Below are 13,206 nucleotides of genomic sequence, written 5' to 3' on the forward strand. Positions count from 1 at the left end.
GCTGGGGCCTGTGGTGGTGGCTGCGGCAGGGCACAGCCACTCGTAACCTCTCATCCCCTTTCTGTTCCCCTCCCTCCCCTGTTCCCCGCCACCTCCTCTCCCTGCTGGCTGTTGTTGTGGGGGTGAGGAGGGCGCCAGCTTCTGGCTCCAAGGAGTAAACCTGAGGGGGCAAGGCCAGCACTGCTTCTGGCTCCAAGGAGTAAACCTGGCCTTGCCCTCCCCGCTTCGTCCCCTCCATTATGGCGGCCCTTCAGTCCCCATTGTCCCCTGCTGCCTCCAAGGAGCAGGGGAGGGGGTCGAGGTCAGCTCTGCCAACCTCGCCCCCCTCCCTTTCAGCCCCTTGGTCCCCACTGCCATGGTGGCACTCCACTGTCTGTCTCTGTCTGCCAAGACAGCCAATCAGAGTGTGAATAAAGTGTTATGGACAGACAGACTAAGGCTTTTATAATATTAGAAGATTTTACCTAGTTTACCATTTTCTTTTTTCATTATAGGCACAAACTCAATGCCAACAGCAACATGAACAACAGAAAAAGGAACTGGAAAGCATGCATCAGAGAAGTATCCAGCAGCTACAGAATCGACTATCAGAACTAGAGATAATCAACAAAGACCTAACAGAAAGACGATATAAAGGAGACTCCACAGTCAGAGAACTTAAAGGAAAGCTCTCTGGGATAGAAGATGTATGGAATGATCATATGCATTTTCAAATTTGTATTTGTATAGGAATAGCATTATCAGTATATACAAGTAATCTGTTGTGTGATCAGTTGAAAATTAGCACATTTTCAAACTCTGGTGGTCCATGCTGTAGATTCAATATTCTTTATTTACCACCTTTTATAACATGGTATGTTTGAATGCACAGTTACAAGCTGAACAATGTATTCTTAAAACACATTTCTTTCAATTGTTTCAGGAGTGCCAGAGAACAAAGCAGGAAGTACTGTCTTTGCGTCGTGAGAATACTACTCTGGATGCTGAATGCCATGAAAAAGAAAAACTTATTAATCAGCTCCAAACACGAGTTGCTGTCTTTGAACAAGAGATCAAAGATAAAGACCAGTTGGTTAATAGGACAAAAGAAGTATTAAATGCGACACAGGAACAAAAGGTTCCCTTTAGTTTCTAAATCTACCGTATGTGAAAAACAGTAGAATTTTGTTGCTTATTATAAGGCTGTTGCAGGTTAGCAGTTTTTGTGAACTGACAAGTAGGTGATCAAATATTAAAAAGGAATCAAAACCATAGCTTCACAAAAAGATAATGGATTAATTTTAACAAGTGTATTTTAGTTTAATTTTTGCCATAATACATTACTGAATTTACCCTAGTATATTTCGTAAAAGTTTTATGTCTGAATGAAACTATTACTGTTAAGTTTGGAGAAATGGGACAGAATTCATGTGTGTTATACGAGTTGGATTAGTGATGTGAGAATTAATGTGGGTCTACTGCAAACCTTAATAAACTTCATCTAGATGAAATTGGAAGTATTTTTCTTCAGCAGTAAAAATCTTAATTAATTTTTTAAAGGTAATACTGGAAGAGAATACAGAGAAGAAACAAATTCACATAGGAAAACTTGAAGCAACAATAAAGTCATTATCAGCTGAATTACTAAAGGTTTGTTTAAACATGATGTTGAAATCATGAGATTTTTTTTTACGTTTAAATTATACTTATTTAGTTTGGAAATGTTCTCATGTTTTATAGGCTAATGACATTATCAAGAAATTACAAGGAGATTTGAAAACTCTAATGAGTAAACTGAAATTGAAAAACACAGTGACAATTCAGCAAGAAAAACTGCTGGCTGAAAAAGAAGAGAAACTCCAGAAAGAGCGGAGAGACCTGCAAGAGACCGGACAGTCTCTACAAACGAAAGAGCAAGAGGTGAAAGTTCTTTATTTTTCTTTTAAGTGGATAACAAGGTAAAGAGAATACCACCTTAGGATTTACATAGTACAAAAAATACAGTTGAGCATATGAATTAATTAATACTGGGGCCAGCACCTTTTTTAAGTTGCAGGCAGGAACAATGTGGCTAGAGTCTGACATGGGACAGGTAGCTTTAGCAGTGTATCAGTGGGTGGGTGGGGGCAGTTCCTTCCACCTTTGCTAGAGCCACACATCTGGGAGCTTTGTCCATGCTACTGCCACCACTTCTCCTAGTCCCCTGCTCCCTCATTGCGGTGTGAGTGCAGTAGCTTCTTTCACGCAGCTCCTGCTTCTCCCTGGCCCCTCCCCGCCTAGCCGAGCCCTGGCACAGCTCCCCACTGACTGTAAGCTGTGCTTGCATCACAGCCCTGGGGAATGGGGAAGAGAGTGTGGGCAGAAGTGGCAGTGGTGCAGGTGCAGCTTCCAATTTCCTGGTCTGGTGAAACTCCTCCCTGCTCAGTCAAGGGCACGGGCATGGGCACAGGCAAAGCCCTGCAGCTCCATGGGCCATACTTTGCCATTCCCTGAATTAGCAGACTTTTACGGAGATTTTCAAAGGCATGAATGGACACACCAACTGCTGCAGCTTCCTGAGCCTGACGAAGGGTTTTTGAACCCGAAAGTTTGCTTAATAACTATTCTCCAACCATTTGGGTTGGTCTAATAAAAGATATCAAATTCACCCAAGGAACCTTGTCTGCCTGAATGGAATAAAGAGCTTTTCCTTTGTGTGGTTGTACCCTTTTTGTACAACAGTAATCTAGACTTAACATCCATCTTCTCTTTTTAAGTTCAGAAGGATTTCAAGATCCTTGATGTTTTATTTACATTGTTTTTCTTCAGTATTTGATTGTTGAGTGCTCTTGATTTTACTTTATATAATTACTATGCAAACATTTTAGATATGCAAGTTGCAAGAACAGTTAGAAAGTACAGTGCAAAAACTGGAAGAAAGCAAGCAGCTGCTAAAAACCAATGAAAATGGTAAGTTTACAGAATTTCAGTCCCCTGTTTTGCATAAAATAACATTTCACTTAATCAGTGAAGCAGAATGGCATAGTTTGCAAATGTGAATAGCATAGCAGCTATATTATTTTCTCCGGTTATAGCATACTTGTGATCTTTTCCCCCAATAGAAGGATCAAGCAATTCAATTACTTCTTAGCTTATTTTACCAGTGCATAAATAGCCTCAGTTTAATTACTGTGATTCTTCACATGTGAAGAATTCACCTTTTGGTGTGACTCCATACAATTTAAGAAGTTTATCCTGTTGTTCTGGGTTTATGTATCCATATCCATAATTTCTAATTATTAATAAACCATTTGTTTTCTTGTAATTTGTGGGTCTAATTAATATTCTTGCTGCTGTATCCAGAAATTAAGTCATTAGTTGTTATCATGCTTATTTGAAAGAAGCTTGTATGCATTTTAATGTGATAACATATTCAGGATCAGATTGTCATCTTCAGCAGCAGGAGCTGAAGGAAACAATATTATCAACCAGAAGTAGGAGAGGGAAAATGGTAGTGTTTCGTACCACTGGAAAAGTCAGACATCCTTCTTGAGAAACTTCTGTCTTTTCAGAAGAGGTTTTATTTTAGGTTGAGTGAATGAGGACTCCTAAGTTAAGGGTACCAGACTCTTGGCTTGACATTTTGGCTAGATTTGGAGAGCACCCTTGTGTCAGGGATATGCCTTTTGATATATGAGAGGCAAGGTGGGGAAGGTGCTGACTTTTGGACAAGTTATAAGTTTCTGAAAAAAGCACAGTTCACACAAACTCAGATCTTTGGCAGATAAGTTTCCATTTACAGCAAGTATATTCCAGCCCAGGGATATGTGAGGATTTTGCTCATGGTTGCTCATGAGCAGCAGTGTCAAACTTATTTGGCTGTGAGAGGTAGAGGATCCTGACTGTAGGGTGTCCTTTGATTGGCAACATATTAATTCTTGCAACTGCCAGAGCTGCTGTTTCAGTGTGGTGCTGAAACCTAAGAAGTTATCGCCACTACTTCTTGCCCTATGTTTTCCCCTGATGCTTTTCTTAGTTGCCAGGGTGACTAAAAACCCTCATTTCAGTGGTGGGTAAAGGTGCGGGGATTGTGAACAATGACCTACCTTTGTATGTTTTATACGCTTGCTCTAGAGCAATGGTTCTCAACCATTTTTGTACCAGGAGCCATATGTAAACATCAGCACCTAATCCGGAACCACTGCCCCTCATACCTGACCCACTGCCCCCCACCTCCAGACTCTAGCCCCCCAGTGGTGGGCAGAGGGGGTGTGTGTGTGGGTCATGGGGGGGCGTCCCTTACAAGCCAGTACTCTGCCAGCCTGCAAGGGAAAAGCCAGTTTCCCACTTTTTTCTCCTTTAAAGGAGAATCCATTTTTAAAGTTTGTTCATAACCCATTCATGAATTGTTGTGACCCGCTTTTGGGTCATGACCCATGGATTGAGAAACGCTGCTGTAGAGCACCACTGAGAGTAGAGACTCCCTCCCATCCCCAGCTTCCCATTGCTTTCAGGCAGTGGGGGAGAGGGAACAGGTATTTCTGCAGCAGAGATGGGCTGGGAGAAGTCAAGATAGGGCAAAATTGGGGTGAGGGGGCCAGATTAGATAAAGAGTTGGTGCAGGAGAGAGTGGAAGAAACTGTCTAACAATGCAATAGAATAATTGCAACAAGTTCTTGATAAATGGCAGGTATTGCTGTTATAATTTCTGATAGATTGAGGACAGAATAAAGAGGGGGAAAAAAGCAAAGACATGATGATTTAATTCTTTTTCTACTTTTTGATGTAGTAATCACCTGGTTAAACAAGCAACTGAATGAAATTCAGATGGCAAGAAAACAAGAGGTATTGGGAACTTCTCCCATTTCACCTGTACTTCCCAGCAACAGCAGAATTGGCGTTTCACCTCAAAATATGGTAAAAGAGCCAAACAGCTATAATTAGGTATTTTCTATATTGTTTAGAAATAAATACACAAGAATTGAAGTACATAACTTAGATAAAATGCCTTGTTATTCCTTTTGCCTCATAATTTTTTTAAAATGTTGTGCAGTGTTATGAATGGATGCACTATTAATATAAGAAATAAAAACTTCATAAATGTATTTGATATAAGCCAGACAACAATATGAAATTAGAAATCTCAGTAATAGGACATTAAATTGCACACGAAAAGGAACTGGTGTGTCTTGTCAGCAAATCTCTTCTTCATTGCTATAATAGAGTTGTAGCTGGAAACTATTCTACATAGACATACTTTTTTCACGTAAGACTAATTTTGGAGAGAGTAGGGGAACTGGGAAGTAAAAAAAAATTCTTACTCTATACCTCTGTTTAAAGAAACTAATTAAAAGTAGTGGACTGCCAGCTCTTGTGTAAGAGTTGTAAACTTCTTCCTGACTGGAGAAGAAAAAAATAATAATGTTCATCTGAAACCATTTAATATAGAAGAGTTTGCATTTTCTTTGATATAAAGAGTGCAAGTTTACACCAGTCATTAGTCAACTCTTGAGATTTGCTGATGAAAACATGTTAATAAAATAATGCTTACCTTGTGTACACTCTTTTTTGCAAATATTCCTTTGAAAGAATAAGAGATTTTGCTGTGTCTGAATCACTTAAATATTAATAAACATTAATTGCAATAATACATTTAATGACTGAGGGTCAGTTTTAATTTTTTACATATAGATTCAGTGAAACTGAATCAGACTAATCTATTTTCTTTGAAACCCTGTAGTTCTCAGCTGAAAAGAATGTTGTATAGTTATTCATTTGAAACAGGAACCAGAAAAAGTAAGAGGGATTGCTAGGACCAAAAATACTACAGAGATGATGATCATCTTCTTTTGAATGGTCATTTTCTTACTTTCTCTTACAGTTGGAAAACAGATTTCCTCCTCCCAGTTTAGGAATAAATTATCCCATCTCCCCTATATATACCTTACAGACCCTTCCAGAACATACATCTGCTCGAAATGCCAGCCAACAGTTTTCAGGCCCAAAGGTAAGTAAGCATTTATACTATTTTGTGCTTATCTTTATACATGTATATTTACCCACATGTATTTCCATATAGTTTCAGAAATATTTGACTTAATGAACTTTTGGAATTTCCAATTAGCTAAACTTATGTTTAAACACAAGTTGCCTTTTGCTTTAATTGAGAGGTAGCTATATGCTCATTAGATAAAATGATAGCACTTGATGTCTTGAAAGCATTTTACAGATTATAAATTCATTGCTGTGAGGTATCATCCACGTTGTCACAGCTTTGCCATCTGAATATAAGCCATATAGCACATTCATCATACAAAGACACACAGAACGTGGATTTGGCTTTTAGCTCTGTTAGTCTAGTATCCCATACTGCTCGCAAAATAAAATTTTAATGTGTTTGATTATAGAAAACATCCTTCTGTGGCCTAGTGCAAAATGAATTTTGTAGGTCAGCAAAGTTCCCTTTTCAAGCATTTACTAGTATATCTGAGAGTAACAGGGCACCCAGTCTCTTTAGGTTAATATTGTGGCTAAGTGAAATCCAGTTTTTTTAAGCAAAATCTCTTAAATTTGAAATAGTTTCTTTTAATCTTGTGAATTGCCTTTTCCCTGCCATAATGCTTATTCATTCTGATAATGAATGCTGACATTAGTAGGCCCTAAAACATAACACTGAATTAAATACAACAATTCAGCAGAAGCCATTGTTTGTTTTGGTGTCCCATAGAAACGGCAAACCATAGCAAAAGATGCACCCACTGTAGGTGTCAGTAGCTGAATTCCTACTTTGTCTTATAACTTAGCATACTATTCATTGTGTCTACTTTATCTAGGCATGTGATATGTGGAACATTATTGCTCACAGTGGGTCTATACCTGCACATTACTGTGGAGTTGACTTATTAGCTCTTCAGTAAAGTGTCATAGTCTACACGTGTGCTGGTATTAGGGCGCAGTAAACTAATTAACTCTGCTGTAAGATGGTACAGTACTGTAGGATAGTATTGTACTATCTTGCAGCAGAGTCATTAAATGTGGTCAAACACATGTACGCGGTGACCACTGGGCACAAATTGTGCCTGATCAGCCCAGCTGGCCAGGGACCAGACCTCCAGGTCCTGCCAGCCCCTCCGCCACCTGATGCTGCCACCCAGAACCTGGAGCTGACCCACCGTGCTCCCTGCCAGCCTGAGGCTGCTCCACCCCAGCTCAGCTTGCTGCTCTCCCAGGCACACATGTAGACACTGTGCCCGGGAGCAGTGTACTCTGGCTCAAATGGCTCCAGAGTTTACTGTGTTGTGTTATTTGCACGTATATATGCACCCGGTCTGATCAAAATCCTAAATCTCCATTTTCTTTGTTCGCAATTTTAATCTAGATTAAATAGTGAATGTGTGAAAATGTTGATCTTCTTTTAGATTCAGTTTAATACGCAACTCTCAAAAACTAATAGATGTTCAGATGTTCAGATGGTACCTGTTGCAACAAGCAATTCAGCAAACAAAGAAAAGTGAGTACTTTCAATTTTGTGCCTACACAAATGATATACTTTAGGGCAGATTATCAAGACCCTCAGCCACTTCTCTAAGATTGCTAGGAAAAGTTTTGTATAACAGTTCTTATGTTTAAGTTTGTGACTGCAAACTGTAGTGCTGTGTTCAAATAAATGTACAGCTTTACCCTCTCCCTCTGCAACTTTAGAGGCTATATTTGAAAATGTGGCTCTCAAAGTGTCTTTGAAGGCAGCTTTTATGGATAAAAAATCAGATCACACCCTGTGTAATTTTATGCTGTGGAATAATTTATTTGACCTGTTTGTAGGCTACCATTAAGAAAATGACATTCTGCTAGTCTTAGATTCAACAGTCATTATAAACTACTCCAGTCTTCTGTTACTCACAGTAAAGTGGAGCCAGCCATGTGGGAGATGAACATCATAGGGCTCTAAAATTTATAACAAGAATAGCAAATGTTCCTTTTACAGGCTGAGTGCCTCAGTGTGCCTAATTCATGAAGGCATTCAGCACACATTGCTTAAAATTGTATTAATGTTTTCAATGTTACATGACATTATTTTGTCTTTCTTCCTGTTAATGTGAGTGGTGGTACCATGTAGGAAAGTAAGTTATTTTAGAAAGAACATAATGAAGTAGGCAGGTGCAGTGGAATAAGTGCATTGTTTCTATTGCAAGTTGTAGCAGCTTTTGTAACCAATTAGTAACATAGTTAATAATGAGCCAATGCTGTTTCAATCCTACTTTGTGTTCCTGTAATCCAGGGGTTGGCAACCTTTTGCCACTGTGGGCCACTGTTTGCAATCCTGCACCCACCCTTCTTCCCACTCACCCCCAGGCATTCAGCAGATGCTGCAAAGGGAGTAGATAGAGAAAAGCAGGTGTTAGGATCCTGGGATCACTTCCTGTGCTGCTGGGGCTGGAGCCGGAGCTGACTGCTGATTCCAGATCCAGCCTGTAGGCCATAGGTTCTCAACCCCTGCTGCAGTCAGTTTGACAAACTGTATATGTGGTGTTGGTGGGATCCCCTCTACCTTTTTTGTTTGTCTCTCCGTTCTTTCTCCCTACCCTATTTGGTAGGACATCCCAGAAGGCATTGTTCCTGGTAATTCTGGTACTTATCTGGGTCTGTCTCTTCTGGGAATTCTTTTGCCTACAATATCATAGAGCTGCCCAGACAACTGTCAAGAAAGCACTTGCCTTTTCTAGCATTGCCTACCCAAAAGGTTTTTCTACCACATCTACAACCCAGCCACATTTGTTGGATGTGGGTTAGATGAAGAAAACTGTTTACAAAAACAACTGTACCTGTCGTGCTTATGGGGTTTTACTGTTTAAAGAAACTGCTTTAATATTTCTCCATGTGTAGCCTACTTAAGTGTGTGTGTGCGCGCACATATGATCAGAATATATGAAAAGCATTGCTGGTTGTGGCTGTCCCTACGCACTGTATGTTCCTGTGCCTCCTTCATCAAAAGGTAGAAAGGGGCAAACCTGTAGCACACTTCTGATTGCCCATAATAATGAGAGAGAGTGGGGTTGTATTTACCTGCTACTTAATCATTTCTTCTGCTGTTACTTGTTATTGGCTAGTTAGGAAATCATCAAGGTTAATCCTATTAAATTTCTTCCAAAACACCCAACAGGCAATCTTTGTGCCAGCAAGACTTTCATGGTGGATTCAAAGCCCTTAAGACTTGAAGCTGCATTTGCTGTGTGATGTACTTATTGCAAATGCAGATGATTATAGGACACAGACTCAGTTGATAAAGAATTCTGCTTACAGATGTGAGTTTTAAGCAGTTTAAGCAATTAGCTTGCACAGCACTGTCTGATAGGTTGTCACTATTAAGATTCTCCAGTCATGGTTTATTCACGTAATACATGGAAGCATTCATCAAGAGGTAATAAAATTACAGGAATGTCAGCTCCACAACCCTCCTTAATAGCCCCATATCAGCTTGGGGCCAGTAACAACTTAGCAATTGCCCTCCTATTCCACCTTGACTTAGGCCGTAGAATAACTTTCTAGCACATCTAATTTTTCTCAGTTTAGCTTGAGACTAAGTCACAAAAAGCAGTGAGGAGAGGACCCACATACCTTTAACAGTAATAGAATTTGGGCTGTTTCCTACATCAGGGAGGCAAAAGCAGCCACATGGTCATCTCCTTCAAACACTGTGCTGTAGACCTGGCTTTGTAACACTGATTAAGATTAGATTCCAAAGGGCAGTGTTTACTTAATGACAGCTGGAAATCCTTGCTCAGATTTCCGGGGAGGGGTACTGTTAGCCAGCTGCCTAGAGTGGGATTTATACCAATTCTTGGCTACCTTGAAGGCACTGATACTTGGGATGTTTTACCTGTGGGGATTTCTTTCTACCTTGAAATCCTTTTATCTCAAATTCTGGGTTATTGAGAGAATTCAGAGACAGTTGCAGGTTCTCTGCCTGGCTATGCCTTTACAGGGGGAACAGAGTGGGGGGTTACACAGGGCACTAGAGTGGTACCAATGGCCAGAGGTATTCAGAGATGCCCGTCTCACCTGCATTAGGCACACATACACCTGGAGTGGGATCCATATGGACAAAACCATTTCTAAGAACCTCATTATTTCATAGATAAGTAACCATTCTGTTATGCTGGTGCTAGCACTAAAACAGTAGTTAGTTGTAAGCAGTAAGCACCTGTTCAGATGTTTTTTAGAACATTGTTTCAATATAACACACTCTTTGAAAAGCCCCAAAGTATTTTTTGTGTAGACTTTAAAGTATGCAGCTGACAACTCCTAGCTTCACCAGCAACATGTACAAAAAAGACAGACAAATGTAACAGGAAGTTCATAGATTTCTTGTTTTTAAGTATGATTTTCTTTTGAATAGTGGTGAGCATTTGGGGTTGGAATTGAAGTATTTAAAGAAAAGAGAAGACAGCATTCCTTTACGGGGGCTGAGCCAGAACACGCTTAATAGCTCAGGTAGGAACAGACTGTCTTATTAAAGTGTAAAATATTCAATTTTAAAAAGCACCTTCCAGAACTCTGAGCAGCTTTATGTCCCACCAAGGTTAACATATTTCCTCCTTATTTGCAGAGTATCCAAAATCCTATCCATCAACAAAAATACAAACTTCATCAAAACCTGTAGTACCTTCAACAGCCTCTGCTTATTTCCCTGGATAATGGACAACATAGTTCTAAAATGAAAACTATTCTACCATTTATCTAGGATTGGCTTGATGGTATTGAGTATAATTATCCCCTTAAAGGTAAAGTATCAAAATGGTACAGTAATCCCCTGCAAAATCGGTTAACCTTATCAGCTCTAAATTATGCTATGGGATTGCACAGAAAAATAGATAGATTTAATCAGATGCTATATATAGACTTTCAGGCTGTGTTCTAGCCAAAAAAGTAATGCAGAGGTGAGAAACAGCTTTGTAGCTTATTTTCATGTGGAAAATATTTTGACGGATGATCGTTTTTAAAGAGTCTGAAGGCTTGCAGAGCTGGTTTTGTCAAGGCAGTAGGTTCCCTACCCCAAAAAATCCAAATGAGTGATTGGCATTATTATGCTGGAACTGAGTCATGCCTGGAACTGTTTTCTTCTTTCCCTGAAAAACATTGTGCTTTAGGAACTTAGTACTAAATGCTATCCTGAATGGTGCACACAACCCTCAGCTTTCCCTGAAATCAGTAGGAACTGTGTTGGGCAGGTTGTGGCTGTAAGAAACTACCTAGGCTCTTCCCAGAATAAGTGTTTAGTTGGAGACTGATGTTAATGTCTTTCAGAGTGGAGATTAATCAGTCTGTGGAGCATTTGAACTCCCTAGACCCTAAACAGATGTTTGTACCAGTGTAGTGACACAGATAATATCAAGAATGGGAAAGATTAGTGGCTGTTTCCTTTCTTTGCTGGGTTTTGACCATGTTGATCTGCATTAGTCCTTGAATGAAATTACACTATGCGCTGGGCTCTATGGAGTTTTTCTGTTTCATGCAAGGGGCTGGTACCCTTCAGGGAATTATCCCAGGAATTGATGTGTCACATGAAAAACTGTTCTCATCATAGAAATGCACTTACAAAGCATGTAATTGTTGTAAGGGCTTAACTTGACCTATAAGATTTGTTAATGAAGCAAACTGAACCCAATTCTTAACAGAGTTGAAGTTTGCTCATTTCAATTTTTATACTCATCCTGATTTTGAATTTTTTGGCAGAATTTTCTTGTAAAAAGCCACTGCCAAACCAACACAAACAATAATAAATTTGATAACCACTATTTCTAAATATAACTGAAGGAATTTATATGTTATATCACTAGGCAAACTATGTAGACAGAAATTATTAAAATGAAATAAGGTATAAAGCTGAGTTGCAGCTAAATATTTCATACTCCTTGTTGCAGTTCGTTTCTGTTTCTGTCAGTTTCTCACTAAGTGGGTTCTGAATGACATGGGCTGCAGTTTGTAAAGTGTTGAAAGCAGTTTACATTATGTTAGTGCAGCAACAATACTATACATAACACATCCAGGAAACTAACACTAAGATTTGGATAGAGTGAAGATATATGTATCTTTTAGGTTTTTGGCTATACTTGAGTCCATTACTAGAATCATGCTATAGTGCCTGTTTTAAGTTCCAGTGAGTGAACTGAAGGTTGTAGAAACTACTATATTTTCTCAGATTTAGCATGCTCCTATAAGTAGTATGCACCTGGATTCTGGAGGTTCTGGGCTCTGACCTGGCACATTGCTCTGGAGCTAGCATGTGGGGTTGGACCAGGCATGCTGGGTCTGAGACCTTGTGACTGGTCAGACTTGGCACACAAGATCCAGACACAGACCAACCAACCCTGCATGCTGACCTGACTGGGTTTGTGGCCAGGAGGGAATCGCCACTGGTAGTAGTAGTGTTAATTGCTATGGCTCCCAATTAAATGCTGCCAGCACTACTTCCCTCCCCCCCCCTTTCCTGTACCCACATTTCCAGACCCAAGGTCAGGTTTCCCTTGCATGTGATGTGGCGGAGGGGTGGCCTATACAAGAGAAAATGCAGTGTAATATATAAAGTAACCAAAAAAAGGACCAGCTTTTGTAGTTTACCATAAACTGTATTGTAATACCAAACTAGAGATACTGTCTAAGTTTTAAACTGTAATATGGTAAAGCCACTTTTAAAAAAAAAATGTCTTGGACTCTGTTTACATGCTTCTTGGTTTAAAATGTTATTTGGTTTCAGACCGTCTTCGTTGTTATGTTTAGAGTGGTTATCACTCTAGTTTTTTTGCACATTACTGTCCAAATGACTTGTATATGTAAAGATATTTTGCTGTGTAAAATTTGTACGTGTATTTATAATCAGACTTTGTATTAATGTATATCCATTTGCTTTTGGAAGTGTTAAGGTTAATGGAAAATATTAAATAGCTTATCAGTAAAAGGCTACTTTTGTTTCTCTCATCTGTTGCACTAAAGAGCAGAAAAACAGTAACATTATAGTTATTTCACTGAAGCCTACAGCAGTTTGCCAGAAAGCATTTCAGGAACCTTGTCAACTGAGTTTAGTTCATGTATTAGGCTTTACAAAACCATGCTGCACCCCTTCAATTTATATTTTGAGCATTAGTCTAGAGCAGAGAAAATGACTTAAGCAGGGTGTGGAGTATGTCCAGCAAGTTACAAGACACACAATGGAATCAATTCTATAGATTGCCTATGATCTAGAATATAATT

General features: G+C 39.4%; 1 protein-coding gene across 5 annotated transcripts in view; it reads left to right on the forward strand.

Moving 5' to 3' along the window:
• SASS6 (SAS-6 centriolar assembly protein) overlaps positions 1–12,910 on the forward strand; it is a 23,944-nt gene extending 11,034 nt beyond the window's left edge. Inside the window, exons 7-17 of one of the 5 annotated variants that reach the window (XR_003092707.1) lie at positions 495–686; positions 923–1,117; positions 1,540–1,629; positions 1,720–1,899; positions 2,847–2,928; positions 4,748–4,875; positions 5,840–5,965; positions 7,377–7,468; positions 9,119–9,260; positions 10,355–10,449; positions 10,565–10,607. Coding sequence is in view for 3 of the 5 variants with exons in the window: in XM_025197300.1 (XP_025053085.1) it covers positions 495–686; positions 923–1,117; positions 1,540–1,629; positions 1,720–1,899; positions 2,847–2,928; positions 4,748–4,875; positions 5,840–5,965; positions 7,377–7,468; positions 10,355–10,449; positions 10,565–10,653 (1,269 nt within the window). In the remaining 2 variants the exon portion in view is untranslated. Of the gene's footprint in view, positions 1–494; positions 687–922; positions 1,118–1,539; positions 1,630–1,719; positions 1,900–2,846; positions 2,929–4,747; positions 4,903–5,839; positions 5,966–7,376; positions 7,469–9,118; positions 9,261–10,354; positions 10,450–10,564 lie in introns of those variants that run through there. The other 4 variants (XM_025197300.1, XM_025197304.1, XR_003092708.1 and 1 more) reach the window with 4 other exon arrangements.
• The last annotated feature ends 296 nt before the right edge of the window (positions 12,911–13,206 follow it).

The sequence above is a fragment of the Alligator sinensis genome, unplaced genomic scaffold (genome assembly GCF_000455745.1).
Source record: "Alligator sinensis unplaced genomic scaffold, ASM45574v1 scaffold647_2, whole genome shotgun sequence".
Lineage (NCBI taxonomy): Eukaryota > Metazoa > Chordata > Crocodylia > Alligatoridae > Alligator > Alligator sinensis.